Source organism: Falco naumanni, chromosome Z (genome assembly GCF_017639655.2).
Source record: "Falco naumanni isolate bFalNau1 chromosome Z, bFalNau1.pat, whole genome shotgun sequence".
In the NCBI taxonomy this organism is placed as follows: domain Eukaryota; kingdom Metazoa; phylum Chordata; class Aves; order Falconiformes; family Falconidae; genus Falco; species Falco naumanni.
This window is the reverse complement of record NC_054080.1, coordinates 70,657,564-70,679,656: the sequence shown is the minus strand read 5'-3', so window position 1 is coordinate 70,679,656 and position 22,093 is coordinate 70,657,564. Positions and strand designations below refer to the sequence as shown.

General features: G+C 43.1%; 1 protein-coding gene across 2 annotated transcripts in view; it reads right to left on the bottom strand.

Moving 5' to 3' along the window:
- PLCXD3 (phosphatidylinositol specific phospholipase C X domain containing 3) overlaps positions 1–21,877 on the bottom strand; it is an 86,575-nt gene extending 64,698 nt beyond the window's left edge. For both annotated transcript variants that reach the window (XM_040580778.1, XM_040580777.1), the window contains exon 1: positions 21,571–21,877. In XM_040580778.1, coding sequence (XP_040436712.1) covers positions 21,571–21,673 — 103 coding nt within the window. In that variant the 5' untranslated portion in view covers positions 21,674–21,877. The remainder of the gene's footprint in view (positions 1–21,570) is intronic.
- Between the last annotated feature and the right edge of the window lie 216 nt (positions 21,878–22,093).

Here is a 22,093-nt window from a genome sequence, read left to right as displayed (position 1 = left end):
TTCTTTCATAACCTTGTCAGGAGGAGCATCTGCTTCTTGCAGGCTTTTTTATTCTTTTTATTTTTAATAACAGAAAGAAGTGATGATGGTTTGCTTTCTGAAAGAGGTCTCAGAAGCCTCTGCAAAGTGGTGATACTACCACACTTGCCAGGTGTTAGAGGTAATAGGAAAAAGATTATTTCTGTTAAACCTTAATTAACAAGACATGTTATCCATTTCATAATATATTTTTTATTACTTAAATCAGACAAAAAATATTTTTTTATGTGTGATCACCTATCAATCCAAGCTTACACATTTTATTCTCAAGAATGCCTGCAAGGTATTATTTTAGAGGAAAGTAATCCTACACAGTTGGTTTGCAGAACAGAAACACCCAAGGGAATTAACAGACAACATCTACAGATTCACACCGAAATCATATTAGAACTCGATATAGGCTGTTCAAAAGGTATTATTTTAGAGGAAAGTAATCTTACACAGTTGGTTTACAGAACAGAAACACCCAAGGGAATTAACAGACAACATCTACAGATTCACACCGAAATCATATTAGAACTCGATATAGGCTGTTCAACAAAAGCCGCCCACAACAGCTAGCTCTGCAAGAGAAGTGGATTTAAAAGACTGGAGGTAGAAATGTACTTAGTTCTCAAGTATTTCCAGCTCATCTTGGCTCTTTGCCAAGAATTTTCATCCTACAAGTCCTAGTTCTGATCTAATACCCTCACCAAAAAACTGAAATATGCAACACAGTAGTTTAAAAAAAAAAAAAAAAAACCAAAAAAAAAAACCAAAAAAAAAAAAAAACCCACAACATAATGCAGGCATCACAGAAATGGACACTTGCAACAAGAAATCTGTTCATTTTTTTAAAAAAACAGCTTTAAAATAGGAACTTCATCTGCACAGAGTTCACTTCTGGTGAAGTACAGCGTTCTGTACAGGGGTGTTCAGGTCCCTGCAAATTAATCCTCCACAAGAAATGTCCTATTTGTAAAATGACCCAGACAGAAAACCCTCAAGATCTGGAAAACCTCACAGGATGAAAAGCTACTTTGTTCTTGGAGGCTTTCTGAACAGAACTAGCTGAACAATTTTCGTGGTCTGGAAAAAGCATGGCCCTCCATCCAGCATCACCAAAAGACTTAGAAGGTGCGCAAGCATTTCAGTGAAACAAAAGCAATGTTTATACTATTTTTAGTTGCTGGAAACCGCGAGAGTATACAAGGGAAGCAGCAGATCTGCTTGACCCCGTTTCCTGCTTTTCCCTACATACTCTGCTGATGGTCACTGGAGAGCAGGACAATGGGGAGATGGCAGTACAGCTATTTATATGGCACTTAACACATAACATCTTGGTTTGAAATAAATCCTTTGGGTTTGATATGCCTCACCGTTACTGAATTAATACATTTAAACTGACTCATGACTACAGTAAAACTTTTTATTTTTGAATGAGAAAATGCCTATTTTTCTATCCCAAATAAAGTATTCCTTTTTCATTGGTTTTTGTCAACTGCTAATGAGGAAAAGCATCTGTTACTTTCCAAGTTCTTTCCCTGATAATATGGAATTTACTGGAAAATATACAGTGACAATCTTACAGGATTTCAAATCAGTGTCTCTTTACAGAGAGAAGGTCACAACAAGTAATGGTTATTTATGCTGCACTGTTGCATAGCACAGAAGAAGAAATCTGTTCAAGCCAGAGAATAATTCAATAGACTTTACAGCAACCCCAAAACCTCATGCCAAGATGGACTGCTTTTTCTGGAAAGCACTCTCTTACTTTAACAGAATTCACTTCTCAATCTATCCGTTGTGCTAGCAGCCTCATCGGTAAAAATTGCAGTTTAATTCCAAATTGAATATATATGGAGTAAAAATTACATTTATATTTCTTTTCTTGACTACCCCCAGAGCATGCTGTGATAGTTATGTTCCTACCAGAGAGCCATCCTAAAAAAAAAACATTGCTCATATTCTTTAACCAGACTCAATTTTTTTCCATCAAAAATAGAAGTCTCACAGGGTCTCTTAACATCAACCTTCTTCATGGTCTTAATAGAGCAAATGGTCTCCTCAGGATTTTATCATTTCTAGTGTCAGAATAAAATGTGTCATTAAAAGCTTTAACAGGGCATCTCATGGAAGAATTTACAGGACATCTTCAACTGACCCTCAAGGATACTGACATGCACAGGAGCAGCAAAGATTTCAGCCTGTTCTGCTAGTATCTCCAGCTTCCCCCTCCTCCCTTTGGCTGAGGTGAGCAATTCCTCACCATTTGTTCTTCTTGAGGCTTTGAAATCCTACTCCAACATATTATACAAAAATACCCTCTTTTCAGGCAACCAGAGCACTGTGATTATGGAACACAGCACGTCAAAAACACTTTTATACACAATGCCACTGCCATATACCTGAACCTCAAATACAGTTTGAAAAGGCATAATGTCTTTGCAAGGGAAGCGAGGGGGGGGGTGGGTGGGTAGGGGAAGGAAAAAGAAAAATACTTTATTGGGGATGGAAGGGCTGTTACAAGTAGTATCAACAAAGTAAAAAATACCATGGTAATTGCGCAGGTTTGGGCTTGGTTCTTTCTTTCCTTTGCAGATACTGGGACAGCTCAGAAAGTTAGAATCACTCTAAAGATGTTAAGCTGGTACCATGTGGGCTCCCTTCTAGGCATCATAGCCCTTCAACACACATTCAGCAAATGTGTAAGTACTAACAGGAATTCTTTTTAAGAATGTATTTTTACAAGACAAGCTTTAAAAAGGGAGACACTAGTCATTTTTCCACATCTCCGAACCTCTGTCTGGTTTGCCTTCATCTTCTGGACGTATTTCTGCAACACAGAACACGATTAGCACCCCAGAACCACATACGGAGAGGCCAGATTTTCTCTCTGCCTGGATCTTGCAGAGGTTTTTCCATGTGGTTAAGGCTGAAATGCTGGCAGAGCAGAAAGGACAGCGTAGGCTGTAGCCAAAAATAATGGTTCAGCCTGCCTAGGCTCACAAGTGACAGGAAGCCGAGTTACAGGCAGCGTGGCTTCAGGGATCTGCCATGGTACAGTGTCTGAACAGGTGTCCCCCCACTGCTCAGGGACAGCCAACCTCAAAGTATTACTGTACTTTGGCAAGTAACATTGCATTTAATTGTTACTATATTTCCTCACATCCTCCTTGCTTCAGGTTTTATTCTGAGACAGAACACGCAAAGCATTAAAGCATGAATTTAATTCTCACCTGAATTACACCCATAACTAGTTAAGCCTAAAATGTGGCTGTCATCCTCCAGTTTATAAAGTGTTTCTTAAGTTTGTGGGCTTGTTCATGTAAAAAAACCTCACTGGTAAGAGAAGAATTCAAAATTTGCTTCTTGATGAGAGAGTTCTGCGTAATTATGAGCCTGTAACTCAACTGGCTAGGCTCTGCCACTCATACAACCATCTAGACAGAGGCTCCGAAGTCACAGGTCTTGGCTCTTTACCAGACAGAGCTACTCAGCACAAAACCTCACTGAAAAGGAGCACTCCATTTTGACAGTTTAAGGTGCCTCCTGCACAGAAGAGCTCAGAGAGCAGGTCAAGTCATGCAAGAAAATTCAGTCTTCCAGTGCTTGCCCAGGCTTTTTACACAGCATGGCAAAGAACCCTACCGAGGGATTAGCAGCATCAGTTCTTACAGAGCAACAGTTCCAGTAACACACCCAGTTTGCAGTAGTAGCAAACACTCAATTTACAGTACCCCTCCTAACTAGGCCCTGATGAAGAACCATAAAAGCATCTTAGCTGCTACTCTCTAAACTACTTCTAAATATTTTTTGCCAGAAGATGACCTCAGTTCAAGAGAAATCCATGAGGCATGGATGAACATTCTTCCACCTCTTAAGTTTCTGGAAGCGTTCCATGGAAGGTTCTCTCACAAGTAAAAACCATCACTGACATACTGCCAACCTGCAGCAGAAAGTCCCTGTGCAGCTTAAATCCAGTGCTTTTTGGAACCCATCTGAGGTTACCCACATGCAGTGTAACTTCCAAGACGCCCAAGAGCTAAAGCTGCTGGAACAAAAGGGAGGTCTGAAGATAGCTACAGGTGATGGTGAAGAAGTGCCAAGTTGCAGCTTCAAGATGACTGTATAAACTTGATCCCCCAGGAGCCCTCAAGTTTCTACACGTGAACTACTGTGATATACCATGCATTACAACCACCAAGGCTTGTTGAAAAATACTGTATTTCAACTTATGTTTCCTGAAGGTGTGTAAATGATGTGAAGAGATGTCTGAAGTCATGCAGGGCAACCATCTGGTAACGTGACAACTTTCTCTTTTACAACAAGGCACTCTTTCCAATCCATGTTTAAAGGAGCTCAAAGGGATCATGCTTCATTCCTCTTCTTCAAATCCCGTAGTAAATTAATCCACCATTGATACGTTACCCTGTTGTGGCCTCTTGCTGATCTCAGCCCCGTTTCCAGAGTCATAACTGGGTACTTCACTACTCCTCACGCAGCCACATGACCTCAAAGGGCTTTATCACTTCACTTCCAGCTTCCATTTCTATTTCCAGTAACAATGAATACCATACCTCACTTGCAGACACACCAGACTACCACCTCTGTGTTACACACCATGCTTCTGAGCACGTGGCTGAAGCCTGCAGTAGTGATTTCTTCCCGGCTGCCTCATCTGTCAAAATCTCAGCCACCACTACCTCCAGGCCTCTTCCTGAATTATTACATTTTAAAACTCCCTACTGAAAAAAAACTCTGCCTTTTGAATAATTGTATAGTTCAGCCCCAGCCTATTAATTTTTATTCAAATGAAGTTCATTTCACTGTGGTGCAAATATGGGCTACTGTTTTCCTCATATGCTTCTTTCAATTGTTATTACTTGCATATTACATAATGAGCTTGTTCTCATATAGGTTATTAATGAAAACCATTAAATGAAACAGGACTCAGACATTGCAGCAGTGAAAAACCACCCTGCTCTGAAACTAGTTTTACCAGCTCAGTGCCTCTTCACCTGAAAGCCATTCAGGTTGACCAGATGCAAACACTACTACCAAGATATATTTTTTTTAGGAGGTATCATACGCAACAGGACAACAGTAAACAGTTTTTAACCTGTGGTTTTGTGAAAGTCATCAGCTCCACCCCCCAAAAGAAATTACTTGAAGCTTATTTCTCTGAAGTCAACATGAAGTCACTGTCAGGGAGAACAGAAAGCAGCATCTAACAGCAGGCACAGGCCTACCAGAAAACATAATCTTAGGCCAGGGGTCCTCAAACTACGGCCCGTGGGCTGGATACGGCCCCCCAGGGTCCTCAATCCACCCCCCAGTATTTACAGACACCCCCTGCCCCCCCCCCCCCCCCCCCCGCTGGGGGTTGTGGGGGGAAACCAAGCAGCCGCAGATGGCTGCCTGCCACTGCATCCGCGTGCCGGCCCCTGTTTAAAAAGTTTAAGGACCCCTGCCTTAGGCCCTCAGAAATTCCACATCCTGATTTAAATCTGGCAGCTACAAAAAAAAATTTAAAAAAGTCTCCCATCAACAGTTTAAACTTTAAATATCCTAGCTTGGCACTCCTAGAATATTTCAGTACTGCAAAATAGCTTGATCCCAGAGATGAATCGTCAGAACACAGCCCTATTCTGCTAGGAGCTTGCAGAAAATTTTTTCTTGCACATGTTATCATTAGTTTTACTTAAACTTCTTCACAGCAAATTCTGTCACTTTTACATTTTTTTTAAATAAAGGCCTGGGTTGCAATGGTATACAGACAGTTCTTTCCAAACAGAGGTCCTAAGGACAAAAATTTAATAGGCATGGATATCACAGCAATACATATCTTCAGAACATACATAAGGACGACCAGAAGTAAAGCAGTCTTTCCACAGTTCACAAATGAACTGCAGCTGGTGAAGTGCCTGGCTATATCCTTTCATTTAGCAGTAAATGTGGGTTTTGTTACCATAAGTTTCACTTATTTTCCCAATAGCATCATGTGCCTCCTCTTTTTGAGGGCACATTTTCCTTCACTTTTGCTCAAATCTTAGAAGTGAAAACAGCAAACCACTTCTGGGCTGAGCTCTAGATGCTTTCTGAAGCAATGCTTTGCAAAGAGATGGAGTTAAAAGCTGGTAGATCTTACCCCCTAATCTGCAGGCAGGGATTTAAGGTAATAACCTAAATTACTTGTCCTCCGCTCCATCATTCAGTGTATTTATTCCCCCTTTTAACTTACTATATTCTCTCTCTTGCATGATTCTGGGTGAATGGATGAAACTACTGGTGCCTTTAAGCTTTCACACAGTGCTAGAGGAGGTTTATGAGTGCTCACACCTTGTCCCACGCCCCACTTGCATATATTAAAGACCATGGTGATATGCAGCTTGCCCAACAATCTTCACATCAGGAACCACATCCCACATTCTGCTTCTTTTCATGGGTGACTGAAGGGGACACATAAAACCAGCTGGCTATGGTTTACCTCCTGAAAAGCGAAGTGCTGCTGGATGGCACCAGGAAAAATCCAGCACAACAGCAAAGCAGTGTCTGCATGTAACTCCCCTTTCTGTAACACAATTTGTTGCTAACTGACCAGTCCCTCCTCTGCAGACCTTGCAAGCCTCCTGTGTAGCTGAAGCTGCTGTAACATTTGTTTTGCTTTTCAAATGCCGGCAAAAACCTCATCTCCTGTGGCTCACCCTTGGGGATCTGCCACAATAGCTCGTGATCTGGTCTTGCCTGCAACTGGTCCTTCTTTTCAGAGACCACCTCAGAGGTGGGCGATGCAATCTAGTGCTCTGTATACCATCACACCTTCTGATAATGAACTTGTATTGCTTTCCTGTGGAAAATGTTTCCTTTACTTGTTGGTAAGTCTACGCACAAACCACACAAGTCTCACATACAAGACATCAAAACCCAATGTGTCAGCTGTCATAAGAATCTTTGGATACCCTCTATTAAACAGCACTGTAATGCACTGTCAGAGCAGAATACATCCATTCTAAATTACTCTACCGTTTAGAAAAAGCGTGGTTCAAAGGCTAAGTCACTAAAATTAAAATCTGTAAAACTCATGTTCATTTCCTACTCCTGCCTCATCCTCTCTCATTTTAAGCATGCCATTTAGTTTTCTGGTTCATGAAACATGGAAAACGTTGTGTTGTAATACAGAATATGAATCCTTTACAATTTGTGTTTAGTACACAGGCTATGGAGATGGTTAAATGATGTGCGCATTTTCCATGCTCTGTTTCTTTTAGACAAGCTCTAAGGTACATCTTTAAGTCCACTTTAGTGAATCTGATCTCACACCTCCCTCTAGAAGCATCAGCAAAAGCCAGAAGTCAGAAGCCCTGTCCTAAATCAGTCATTCATACCACCAATCATCAGTGCTTTCACACACTGATACAGAGAGGTGTCTGCTGCATACTTCAGCTAGGTTAATAGCAAAGTCAGCCTGTTTGGCCACTTGCGTTGTCAAGTCTCAAGGATCTTCAGCTCTGCTGCTCTTCTCAGCACCCAGTACAGGCATCAAGAACTCGCTAAATCCTTACCTTCAAAGCAATACACAAATCCATGCAGTTTCTGACAGCTGCTCTTCTGTTCTCCCCTTGCTTCTCAGTATTATTTAAACTACTTGTTTGCAAACTAGCCCACAGTCATATGACATGAAAATCTGAGATACAAAGACCCTTGGGGTTTCAGGGCTTCAGAAATCAGACTCATACTGCTGTCATAAAACAATCATACATGGCCTCAAGTACACTAGTCATGCTAAAGTGCTTTCTTCGAGAACATTTTATGTGTACCTCAATTCCATAGTAATTCCAGGAACAAAATGTTACATTTGAACCAGGAGACAAAAAAGTGCAGAAATTGCAACCTTCAGTTGTCCCATGAGTTCTCCAGACCTCAATTATATGAGCAACTTAAAAGGTATGTTAAGACTGAAAATAAGCTAGCTTGGTTTTGAAATACCGCTGCCTAAATATTAAAATGCATTAATATGAATGTTAATACATTTGAAAGCCTGTATTTTCTTAATTTTATAGTAAAAAAAGAGCCAGACTGTGAAAGGCCAGCTGGCTCCAGTATTATTTACAATGCAGACCAAATCCAAAATATTACTAAGTGGTATTTCAGTAGCATACTGTCTCAAAAAAATTAGATTGTATGCTATTTCCTCCTCTTCTGCATGTTGCTTAACTCACTACAACAAACTAAGGGCCTGATCTAGCACTATTAGTCATCACAGTGTGCCTGACAGTTGACTTGAAAATGCAATAGGTAAAATCCCAAATCCCGCTTTTCTCTAATGTTGTTCCCTCATTCATATTTAGGTCATAATCAAAGACAATGGAATTTTTAGATAAGGCTGAATTGTAAGGTTTGTGATTTTTTCACTTTGAAGACAAATTATCTTTTCTTTCATGTAGCTATGCATTAATGGTTAACTTAAAGACTGGAAGTAACATAAGCTGGTACTTACTTTTCTGACAAATGAGTTGCATTGGGTATTTTAGAGGGCCATATTTAAGCCCATCATCTAATCAGCACTGCTTTCTTCAGCTGCTCAGAGCAATTTATTCATCAGGAACTAACAAAGACAGACTTCGTTCCATACCGCCGCATAGCTTACAAAGTAAAAATACAGAGTTACTGCTCTGATTTAGTGACACTTGATACAGATCTGCATTTACACATGGTACAAAGCAGTAGAAAACCAGTCCCAGTCAGACTAATGTCAGAATTTCTCCAGGCAGTCTGTGAATTCTACTAACAAATAAACTGTCCAAAATAAGTAAACAAAAAAACCCCACAAAACAAAATGCGCAAGCTTAACTGTGAACTGGGTTGAACTCATGCAAAAAGCTTGTTTCAAGCATGTTTCCTTTCCTCCCACCTGGATCTTTCCTGGTTTGTCCATAAGTTGGTGGGAGTTTTGACTCCTAAAACGGTGTTCACAAATTATTATCTGAGACAGAGACACAATTGCTAGCCTATTCCCACTTACTTCTAAATGCAATTTCTATGTTAGAAGAACACTTACCCATATTTCTACTCGTTTTATGTATCTACTAACAAAGTGGTTTTGGCCTGTATCCCACACTTAAGGCAGAGCTGAAATGACACCTGACTGGAAGTGCGACATGAAAGGGATTGTGTTTAGTTTCTTGGCTTCAGTGTTCCAGGCACAGCACGATCCTGTAGACAGCAGCAATTTCAAAAGGAAAGGGCATTATCTATCACTTGACTTGGGAGAAGTTGCTTTCAATGTATTAAGTTTATCAGCGCTTCTGAATAACATTTGAAACATGAAAACACCTATTATTAAAAAGAAAGTGACAACAAAACACCATCACCTCCCCTCTGATAAAATTCAAGCCAATTCACAGTCTAGAAAGGTACCTTAAAGATTAAGAAACCTTATCTCTCTTGGCACATTTGGGAAAAGCAATGCCAAAGAAAGATAAAATCTGGTTCTGAAAATTACACTGGTGGCTTATTGTTGCCTGAAGACTTAGCCGAGAAGCAGGCTGGGCTTTAAAGAGGCCACCACAAATGTTAATTCCTCTAGAGTACGTATCACAATACATTCAATTCAGAAAGATACATGTTTCCTCCAGAGGAATGTTGATTTATATGGACTGTAAATAGCCAGAAACCACTGTGCACTGGGTGAATGAAAAGGACGTCCTCCAGCCATACCCCTACATCTCTGCAGTGATGGACACTGGTGAGATGGACAGGCTCCAGGAGACCACAAAGACTAACATCCATGCTCAGTTGGGAAGGAGGTGTTCAGGCTGCATCCACTGCCCCCAGCGCAGGTGTTGTTGCTCTATCCAGTATCTACTCAGTGACAGAAATGAAGCAGTCCCACAAGCAGGGACTCAAAATTGTCTCAGTCCTCTCTTGTCCCTGTCACGTTGTCCCATCACTGACCCAATGTCACAAGCCCTCTGGCGCCCTCTCCCCGTGGCTGTACAAAACTTGCACTCTCCAGCAGCCAAAGGCAACAGGGGAACTCTCTACTCCAGCCCCATTCGCAGACTAAGGGGCACAGCTCCCCTAAAGACGCTAGAAATGCAGTCCATCAGGAGTTATGCAACATAATAATTTGGATGCAAATTTTTTGTTCAAGAAATCCACAGCCCAGAAGAGTAAGAAGGTACACATCAGGGGAAATATCCCTTGAGCCTTACCTTGTCCTTAAGCAGTTTCCCTGACACAGGCCAGAAAAGATGCCACAGCCAGGGCACTGAACTAACTGCACCTTTGATCTCCTTCAGCACTGCGCTTCCCACCATGGCCTTAGATCCCTTGCATCTCCCACACCATGTAACCAGCCAACGTTTCAGCGACTTGTTCTGACTCCTGCAGAGCAGAAGTGATATGGCCAAATACATAATGGTGCAAAAGCAAACCATTTCTCCGCAGTACCACCACCACATCATCCCAAGCTCTCAAACATGTTCACATCAGATTTGACTGGTTCATACTCACATCATTCCCAGCTAGAAAGGCCTGGATCGTTAAAAGCCAGATCATTAAAGCTGACCTTAAAAAAACCAGTTTTCTTCATATTCCACACCTATTTCTAAAAGGATTCCTGCCTCTTGCACACTAAAAGCAGCAGCATTCACATGTACGTGTACTGTTCGTGTCCTTCACAGTGTCCCTTGGCTTGTTTCCCCTAAGACCACTACATCCAAAAATTACTGAAGCTGGTTTGATTTCTCCTTATTTATTGTCAACTTATAAAATGTTTCTCAAAACACTCACTAAGCACATGCACGAAACGCTTGGCTAACGGTACAAGTTCTTTTCCCTTTTGCAGCAAAAGCCTGCACTATTAGATAAGCCTTTGAATACTGATTTGAAGGTCAAAATATATGTGCTCCCTGTTCCCATCCCAGACAGTACTCTTTTGAGGCAACCTCTCCTATTGGCAAGCATAAAGGCTGTCAATTTTGCATCAGAAGCAGGGTAAGCCAAAATTCTAACTGAGCAATCCTTTGAAGATTAAAGTTCATCAAACCTGATCATCTCCATGCCATTGGAAAAGCCTGCACTTCAGCTGGGGATGGTGAGAGAATTATACCAACGGGGGGGGGGGGGGGGGGGGGGGGGGGGCTTCAAAAAAAACCCACCAAACTACCCACAAACACTGCCCGAAACAGAAAATTCCAGACTTGGATTTTCATACTTACATGAATTTAAACACGCAGTTTGTTGACCAAAAAAAAACCCAAAAGCGCTGCTGACTCCAGTAGTGCACTCAGAAGCCCATTACACACAGGCAGTGAGCGCAGCTAATTCCAGCATGCACCTGCTGAGAAGATGTTCTGGGGATTCAATGATGCAACCCCATAAAAGCACTTTTTTTTAGTACAGTGAGGATACAGACATGAATGCAGCCAAACCCACAGCATGTGCTATTCAATGTCCAAGTTAGATTTTTGCCTCCAGGAGAACTTCCACTCAACACCCTTCTCTCCTTTTCTGTCATTGAGAATAACTGGGGAATTTCTGTTCAAAACCAGACTCACGAGCCCCAGCTCACCCCAGTGCACTGACTAATGATTCACTCCTCCTGCAGTGCAATACAGAGCACCAATGTCGTCCTCCTTCCTTTCCAGCCACAGAAAAAGCAACTGGCAGATGTCTTCTGCAGTAGATTCAAAGTGATCTCCTGATCTGTCCATCATACACAGATGAGCCACTTTTGAAATGTCAAAGCAGAAGAGGGACCCAGTGCAAAAGACACATTTTTGGATCTCATGACAGAAAATGTATCTGCCTATATGATACAGAAGAAATACCACCTTCCCAGCCCGCATGGCTTCTGAGACAGCATTTGTGAACATTACCTACATGATTAAAACAAGCAGTCTTGCAAAATCCAAGGGCTTCAACAGAAGGAAACAAGACTGATCCTAAAATAGCGAACATGTTGGCATTCCTGTGTCAGCAACTAGAATCGGTACCTACTCAAACTTCTCTGCTGACAAAGCAGCTTCTGTGTGGCATTCACATGACTGGAAAGTAGCACTCCACTAAAAGCCTGCGTGAGCTTTGCAGTGTAAAACCAACAGCCAGCCTTCCTCCCAAAGCACTGCTTAGGAGTCAGTGCTTCACAACCTGTGAAGCACACTTCCTAACCCAGGCCTCAGTACCAGTGGTTGTCTTGAAATTACCAGGGTCTACAAAGAAGAAAACACAGTAGAGACTTTTAACAGTTTTCCTAAGCTCATACAGCAACTTCACAGACAATAAAAATGACTAGAAAATCTCCACTTCTCTTCTAGCATTTAATGGTAGGCAACTAAATGAAACATCAGAAGTTCCAGTCACATGCTAGTTCAGAGGGTGTCATGTGTCTTTGGTGTGAACATTCAGATTAGTCTGAAGCACCTATTTTTGAAGAATGCAAAGTTTTAACAAAAGGATTTAGCAAAAACAAACTCTGAGGCCCTATGCCAACAGTTTCATTACATAGCACTACACGTAACTCATATATTGTACTCATTTCCTGCTCTTACTTATTTCCCAGTTTAGTAGCCTACTGCAGTTATAAAACCAAGTTGCAAGGCTGCCAAAGTATAAATACATTCCAAATGTTTAATAAGATTTTTTAAAAAATATCAAAATACAAGTATGTTGTGGACAATAGCACAACAACAAAGTAAACCACAAAGTACACTATTCTTCTCATTGTTTTTGTGTTGTTTTTTTTTTTTAAAAGCTACAGAATTTATTAGTTCAGTGGCCTTTATCCTGGCCTTTCTAAATTTCAAGCAAAATTTATAGTCCAATAAACTTCATGGATAGGTTTTCACCTTCATAGCAGCAACACGTCATACATCTCCAACCATCTGAAACACCCTAAGCATCACACACAGAAGGGAGTGAAGCCTCTTGTACTTGTAGTTCCATTTTTTTCTTCCTTCCCTTTCTCTTTTTTTATCTACTCTGCAATATTTTATTTCATACTTGAAACTCTAAGATTAAGTATTTAAGCCTGAGGTATGAGAGCTAACCAGATAAGACATTAGATTAAGATAAACTTTATTTAATATGAACAGATACATTTTAAAAGGTGGGAGAGCATCTGAACACTGTTCTAGTGATTCATTTGAAATTAGATCATGGTGAAGACTATGGTATGGTTTTAAAATAGACAGAAAAAGACCAAATCTGTACTTGCAATCAGAGGAAACCGTATATTCCATTACATTGCAAGAAAAACAACTCATAAGTGCCTATGGCATTTTGCTGCAGTAGGAGCATCACACAGGGAAGCTTCTCTTTGGATACTTGGACCTGAGCTGATGAAAGACTGAGGACCCTCAGCTTCCAAGAGACCTATCAGCATTCAGCATTTCTCAGCATTTAGTCCCCATCTAACAGGCACTAACCTATGAGGGAAGAAAGACCTTCAGCTCTCCCTCAAGCATTTTGGACAGATGACAATTTAAGGAGGGTTACCATTGGTACTTAAAATTGCAATTTATATTTTTGTTGTTTAGTTGTTCTTCCATGTAGCCAATGCTAGAAAAAAAATTATTTCGGAACTCTAGATTAACCAACCGCTTCTTAGCACAAATTATTTCTTTGCTCCCTATCTATATACAACAAATAAATTGATACCTTACTATAAAAATGAGAAATATGTCCTCAAGCTGTGCAAATATAACAGTACAGTTTTCCACCAGAAGCATGAATACATGAAGGCAGGTGCACAAACTGTTAAGATCATTGAGTCCAACCTTTAACCTAACAGTGCCTGTCTTAAATACCCTCAGGGAAAGTGACGCAACCACTTCCCTGCTCAACCTGTTCCAATGCTTGATAACCCCTTTCCATGAATAAATTTTTCCTAATATCCAATCTAAACCTCCCCTGGTGCCATTTCTGCTTGTTCTATTTGCTGGCTGCCTGGGAGAAGAGACTGACACCCACCCTGCTACAGCCCCTGTCAGGGAGCTGTAGAGAGCGACAAGGTGCCCCCGAGCCTCCTCCTCTCCAGGCTGACCCCCCCGGTTCCCCCAGCCGCTCCCCACCAGCCTTGTGCCCCAGCCCCGGCACCAGCCCCCTGCCCGTCTCTGGACACGCTGCAGCCCCTCTGCGTCCCCCTGGCAGTGAGGGGCCCAACCTGAACACAGGAGTCGAGGGGCGGCCTCGCCAGTGCCCAGGGCAGGGGGACAGCACTGCCCTGGCCCTGCTGGCCACGCTGTTCCCGGCACCAGCCAGGATGCTGCTGGCCTCCTTGGCCACCTGGGCACACGGGGGGCTCATGCCCAGCCGGCTGCCGACCAGCCCCCCCCAGGCCCTTTCCCCCCAGGCAGTTCCCAGCCCCCTGCCCCCAGCCCGCAGCGCTGCGGGGGCTGGTGTGACCCAGGGGCAGGACCCGGCACTGAGCCTGGTTGAACCTCACACAACTGGCCTGGGCCCATCGCTCCAGCCTGCCCAGACCCCCCTGCAGAGCCTCCTGCCCTCCCGCAGATCAGCGCTCCCCCCAGCTGGGGGTCACCTGCAGACTCACGGAGGGGACACTCCATCCCCTCGTACGGGTTGTCGATAAAGCTATTAAACAGAACCGGCCCCAGCACGGAGCCCTGCGGAACACCACTGGTGACCCCTCGCCAGCTGGATGTAACTCCATCCCCCACCACGCTCTGGGCTCGGCCAGCCAGCCAGCTTTATACCCGGCGCAGAGGGCACCTGCCCAGGCCACGAGCAGCCAGTGTCTCCAGGAGAATGCTGTGGGAGATGGCGTCGGGGGCTCTGCTAAGGCCCAGGTAGGCAACATCCACAGCCTTTCCCTCATCCACTAGGCGGGTCATCTTGTCGTAGAAGGCAATGAGGTTCATCAAGCAGGACCTGCCTTTCACAAACCCGTGCTCTGGGCCTGATCCCCTGGCTGTCCTGCACGTGCCGTGTGATGGCACCCAGGATGATCTGCTCCATAACCGTCCCTGGCACCGAGGTCAGGCTGGCAGGCCTGTAGTTCCCTGCAGTCTCCTTCCTGCCCTTCTTGTAAGTGGGTGTCCCCCAGAGGAAATCACTAGTGATTCCCATTTCTGGCAAGCTACTTGAAGGGAAAAAGAAGTGTTTCACTGCATTTGTTTACACTGATTTACCCCAGCATTTCAGTATTTCTGTACAGCTCTTAACTGATACCATACGGCTCTTCAAAACAATGGAAATAAGATTAAACCACGGTATGCTGCAGTAGGTCCATCAAAAAAACACTGAAGTTCACAGAAGTTTACATTAAAATCCAAACTTTCAGATTCTGAACAGTCTTTATTCCAAATTCTATTCTTTGCAGTGTCCCATGGGCTTTACTATATGGACCGCACAAGCAAATACGTTCACAAATTAATCACCTGTTATTAATTTGTACACCCTTTGAAGAAAGGAAAAGATGGGTGTGGAGATTCTTCTCCCTGGAACTGGCTGCTCTCTGGAAAGCAGAACTATTAAACACAAATCTGACTGTATTCCTCAACACAAATACTTTTCAGATTTAGTAAACAATTTATAATTACACAGCTAAAATTTTAATTAATACCCCTATGGGGAGCAGTAGAAGAGACTGCAGAGCTCTCTTATGGGACTTAATGTCATAGTCTCCCTAACTTTGTCCACTTTGCACCTGCGTTCTTAATTTCTTGCGTAATTGACTGAGCATTTTCAAAGCAAGTATCATCTTGTGTGAAAGACAGTACAAGCTGCACTATAGTAAGAACTGTGTAGAAAGTTACTAAACACAAAATGCATATTTAACACTAAGTTAAAAATTGTCAAAAGGGCAGTCTGGATACACAGAACAGTTAAATTTTCGGCCAAGAGAGGAAATGAAACAGGAATTCAGTGAGGTGGAAAGAGAGGAATAATTCCAGATGGCAATAAAGCTGATCCCTCTGCCATACCTGCCATTGTGGCAGAATGCAAGGCAGGTCAGAGAAGAAGCCAGCTCTGCTGGAACTAAGCTGCAGGAGACGGAGTGGACAGAGATTGCTGGATTAAATAAATAGCTCCTGTTGGGAAACAAGCAAAAGCAGTTTCAAATTACTTCCTGTAGCAGATGGGCAAGAAACTGAAGGGCTTGAACTGTTTGATTTTTATAGCCGTGTGAAGGATGAAAGAGCTTCGTTTTTTGCATACTAGAAACATGTCACAGCAGGGGAAATTAATGGTGAATGCCACAGGAAACTATCACAGAGAAATATTTCTGGGAGGGTTGGAAAGCAAACACTAGCACGTGCAGTGTCAGCGAGAGACTTTATTCACTTTTGTGGATAAACATGATGTGAAAAGACCATCAAGAAATAAGAGCTATCCTAAGAAAGTTAAGGAGGTCAGTTATGAAGATCTTCGCTCCCTTTCCTAGTGGAAAATAAAGCACAAAGTACTTATTTCAGGTAGAAGAGTGCTGAAATAGAGTACAGGGTGCACTGATCAAAGGAACAGTTCTTCCAGATATTTACATACATGTCAACAGCTAATGGGCAACCTGCATGATATGTTCATAATTTTACCTGCATCATTAGTTTACAGTTCTAGGTGGAGCTACTTTTGTACAGAATCGGACCCTGGCAAGTGAAGCAGAGGTCCTCTTGACCACCACTGGACAGACAAGGATGAAACAGGTCCCAAGTGCTTACCAAAGACAATCACTCTTCACTCTAAAAGCATCCAATTTATCATCTATCCAAGCTGAAAACTCAAGAGCTCCCTAATTACATTTAAACAGCAAAAATTATGTTTATCTATGTAACCAGCAAGAAAGTATTTCCAGCTATTTTTAAACCAAAAGAATTTCTTTGTGGGGCTCAGGATGAGAAATGCCCACCTGAGAAGTAATTCCTTGAACATTTGCAAAGAATTACAATGGAAGAGAGGAATTCAAGGTGTTTGAAACAGATCTGTTATGTTGCCTCAGCAGTGCTGTCATTCACAAAATGGCTAAAATATTCCAGTAACATGCATACTGCTCCCAAGCCTATCTGTACCATCTCTCAGCTCTTAACATATCTGTGACACTAACACACACCCTCTCTTTTTGTGAACTAACTCTCTGTGAAGTCTTGCTCTTTCTTTTCAAAGCACGGTTATGGTGGGACAGTGGGAAATTTAAATTTCAAGTCTTAGATACTCTTTCTAAAGATAGTGTGAAAAATACTCCACTTGCCAACAGCTTCATACTTATCATAAGCCAACTTTAGCTCTGCCACACTTAGTAATTGCTTTCTGGCTGATGGACAAAGAACTTTGTAGAGCAAATTAAATCATCTGAGAAACAAAAAGAAGCCAGTCAGGTCTGTGCACTCCTCTTAAGGAACTACCTTAAGCAAACATAGCTGCCAAGCTGGTATCACTGTGAAAATGATTTTCACTGAGAATTAAATTGCTCACAGCGAGTCCTCCAGCCACAGAAGCCAAAGGTTTCATCTGCTCAAAGAAACCAGAAAACTCTCCTGTGAAACAAAAGCCTGAAGAGTCCCAACTCTCAAAATCACGCACTCGAGGGATATTGTGGGTCTCAAATTAATTCAGAAGGTTTTATCTATACTATGTGAAGGACAGGCTTGTTCCTAGCACACGTCAGGATTAATCATATCCCGATTATCATGAAGATAACCATAATCTTAGGCTAGCACTAATTTTGGTGGCAGGATTAGTTACTTGGGGAAGAAAATACTTTTTTCCATCATAGCTTATTTTTACAGATGTGCTCAGAGGCTTGCAATATTAGCTGCAGGGGAAAAGGCAACATGTATGACACATTATTTGTATAAAAAAACACCGATACAAAACTAGATACATATTTACAGAGTGCCAGTGAGAAAGTTAATTCATCAGTAAGTGGGTCAATTCATAAGGAAATGCTGCCTACTGATGTTTATTTTACTGCATTGCACACAGTTTATACCCTCCACGCAGATTAAGAAAGAGGGCACCAACGCAGCAGAATACATAGGCTTTCTATACCTCACCATCTAGCCTCAACTTGGGGGCACAAAGATTTCAGTCCCATAAACATACATTGTTTACAGAAAACTATTCCTTATCCTGGTCAAAGGGGCACAGGCATTGAACAAAACTACACTTTACCAACTACTGAAGGACACTCCCTGCAAACAACAACAAAGAAAATAATCCACAATCCTCCACCTTTTTCTTAGCCAGGCTGTTGTGAGTTTAGCCAGACTGATCTTTAAACATAAGAGGTAGTTTACAAATGCTAGGAGTCACACGCCTTGGGCTGAAATCCTAAGAATATAATATTTCATTGTTCTAATTGTCACAGCAATAGATTAAATATACATGGTATTTCTGGAATCTAAAAGATTACTTTATTTCCAAACAATGTATATTATTATTTGTTACTGGCATCCTTCACTTGAAAATCCATCATTTGCAGTGCAAGAAAACATAGACAGCACAATGAAAGAAGAACACACTGTGGCATAACGCATCCTGCTCGTATTTGGAAGAAATCCAAATGGAAAAGTTTGATGGACAAAGCCAGCACAAGTTATATTAGAGATCTCTGCGTCATCCACTGGATTCCTGGTCTTAGGAAAACAAAACTACCTGGCTTGGACTGCACAGAATGAAACAAGTAAATGAATTTACTTAAATAGTAACAAAATACAGCACTGACTATGCAAGTGTGAGTGGTGACAAATTTGTGCCTGCATACACTTAAAAACTGACCATTTAAAATAAAATAAAAATGTGTGCTCAATCATGTTTTTAAACATAATATGAACGTAACATACTTTCAACAGTATTGTTTAAATAAGATCATGACAAAATACCAAGAGGTTTCTGCTTCTCTTTGCAACAGTTAAAATGTTACATGCATGTCTGTGCAAAAACAAAACAGCGTACCATCTCAGTTCCAACCACTCTGTCTAAACAAGGAGAAATATACTGACGATTTCTAATAAAACAACAACATTTTCCCCTTAATATAGTGGAAGATTCTCTGTATTGGATAAGTGGTGATACATTCATTTGGAAAATTCATTCTAACATTTTCAGGTTAATGGTTTTTCTTCTACATTAGTACTGGACTGTTACTCTGGCTCCAGAACTGAATTCTATCCTGCTGAATTAAGGTCAAAATCAGTATTCCTACTGCACGAGGGAAGTTTACATCCTGGTGGAGAAAATAAAAATGTACTATTAACTTCTTTTGGTAAGAAAAAAAGAACCAACAATGTAAAAAAAATGCTATTTACAAAATACAGCAGTAATTCTACTAACACATTCTAAGTAAACATTAGTTTTGAAAACAGTTAAAAATTTGCAAGTTAAAACTAAGAAGATTTTTCATACGAGGTTTTCACTTCTACACATTCATTGCATTAACTATTTGAACAGCAGTTATATGTTAGTAGCTATTATGCACACATAGCATTAATGTTCAGCTGTGGTCATATGGGAGGAAAATTCTAAATAAACATTATGAATATATAAATAAACATTATCAAGCTACTTCTTCCTAAAGGACAAAACCAATTCCATATTTGCCTTTGCACTAATCCTGTATATTTTTACACTCCATTGAATATAATAGTAAATACACTGTTAGAAGATAGTATTTAAACTGCACCAATATCTACAGCCCGTGTGCCAGGATCCCTAACTGATAAATTAATATGAAATATATTGCCATAAGGCTCTATTGCCAAAGCTCTCATTTTAAGTGTGAGATGGGCAGGTAAGAGGTTTGCGCCAACTTAAACTAACAGAACAGCAAATTTCAAAGGTCTTAACACTATGCCACTCAAGTCATGCAAGTTTGCTGCTTGTTTCACAAAAAGTGAGACTGTGTGCGGGGCTGTTACATTAACAAAACCCTTCTGCCAGTGTAAGGGGTCAGCCTCTGCATTTACAGGCTGCCGAACTTGCCTACTGCTTATTGCTGTGCTGGGATTAACTGGCACTTACAGATCACAGTAGGCTATTTTGTTTGGGTTTTTTTAATTTAAACATGTTAAGGTATGAAAGCTCCTATTATTACTGCCAAAGCTCTGAAAAACATCCACTGTGAAAAACTGTTCTATATTTTACAAAGAGGCTACGAGAAAGTAACCGAGGTCTAGATGAGATGGGTGCACCAATAACAGCCTCATGATGCTTCAGTCAAGGAAGCCAGTTACAGGTCATGCACATCAAAGGCAATTTCTTGCTTCTGGAAGCAAGCAAGTTTGATCATGATCTCCTGAAAACCAAAAAAAAAAAAAAAAAAAAAAGTCTCTAAAACAATACATTTAACTTGCAAAGGCCCAATTAATCAGAGATTCATTTCTCATCATAGCCAATATTCCATAATAAAATTCCACAGCCTGTGGATTATTGACAAGTTATTAACAGCAAAAGCTTTTACAACTCCAACATCTCTAACTGTTATATCAAATTATGTTGGATTCCTATGCCTCACAGGGACACAGGATATATTCAACCAATAGCAAAAACTAGCGCAGCAAGTAAAATACTAAACATAGCTTGTGTAAACTGTAGAAACAAAGAGGCACGTGATTTTTAAAAGGGCAGACTTGCGTTTGAATGGAACTACAAAAACTGCGTTCTAGCAAACAGCTGCTGCAATTACATTGTCTTAAAAAAAGGATCTTTGACTAGTGTCATAAAAAATGCTCTAACACAAGCAGCTGCTACACAAAACTTGTAAGAAGTAAACGTTTCTTTCTCATAAGGAACTGAAGAGATGTTAGGGCTTCAGCATCTCTGAAACCTCATGTCTGTCAGACATCTCGGAAGGGGCGAGATGCTGGTACAGAAGTCTTGCAAAATGGGGTGCTCCCTCAAACCAGGGATCATCTGAATCAGCCACACTGCTTTGGGTTCTGCCATGTATTTTGCACGAGTCTATAGTTAATACCTTACCAAAAGGAAAGGCAGAGAGCACAGCCAAGAACGCGTTCACAGAGCACCATGACCTGCCATTTTTCGTCTTACTTAAAGTAGTGTTGAGACTGAGTGTTTTCTGAAGGCGACAAGAAAAGAAGTCACGCAGCGGTGCCACGCGTTTGCCCCCGCGGCAGCCCGCACCCCTCCCCGGCTCCCCCGAGCTCAGACGCCGCAGCTTCAGCAGGGAACCGGCAGCGCGCGGCGTTCGCTCGCATGCGAGGACCGGCGAAGGGGCCGCCAGGTCTGCACAGCGGCTGCGGGGCACGCTGCTCGCCGCACCACCGGGCTCGCCCGCACCACCGGGCAGCGGCCCCGGTCACTCCGCCAGCCGCCGCCTCCAAGTTCACTGCACCTCGACGCGCAGGAACTGCGGCCGGCCAGCACCCCGCTCCGCGCCTGCCCCGCTGCTCACCGCCGGGGCGGCGCAGAGGAGCACGGTGAGGCACCGCAGGAGCGGAACCACCGCGGCTCTGCCCCGGGCTCGCTGCCTCCCCGGCGGCGCGGAGCACTGGTGCGCGCTGAACGCCCCGCTCTGCTCTGCCCGGCGCGCCGCAGCCCGCGGGGCGGGGAGACGGGAGCCCCTACCTGGGATGGCCAGGTTGGTGAGCGGGGTGCGGTGGATGCTGCTGGGCAGCGCTGCCATCCAGTCGGCGAACCGCAGCTCGTTCTTGCCCTGCGACGAAGCCATGCCGCCGCCGCGCCCCTGCCGCTCTGCCGCCGCCGCTCGCTAGCGCCCGCCCGGCCCCGCCTCCCCCCGCCGAGCCCGGCCGCTGCTCCCGCCGCCTCCGTGCGGCGCCGCGCCGGGTCCTGCCAGAGCCCTCGGGCCTGCCGCTGCCACCGCCGGGCTGCCCGCCTGGCCACTCTCAGCGGCGCGTACCGGGCGGCAGCACCGGCGGCGCGGCCCGGAGCGCTGGGCGGGCCCGCCCTAAATACGGCAAGGGGCTGGGGGAGGGAGCGGGGTCACGGCCCGGGCCTGGGCGGGAGCCGCGCCGGCACCCCCCCGCCAGCGCCAACACCCCGCAGCCGGCCGGCGGCCCCGTCGGCGGGAGGCAGCAGAGCCCGCCCAACGGCTCGGCCGCGGGGCTGCAGCCGACGGGGCACCCGCGGC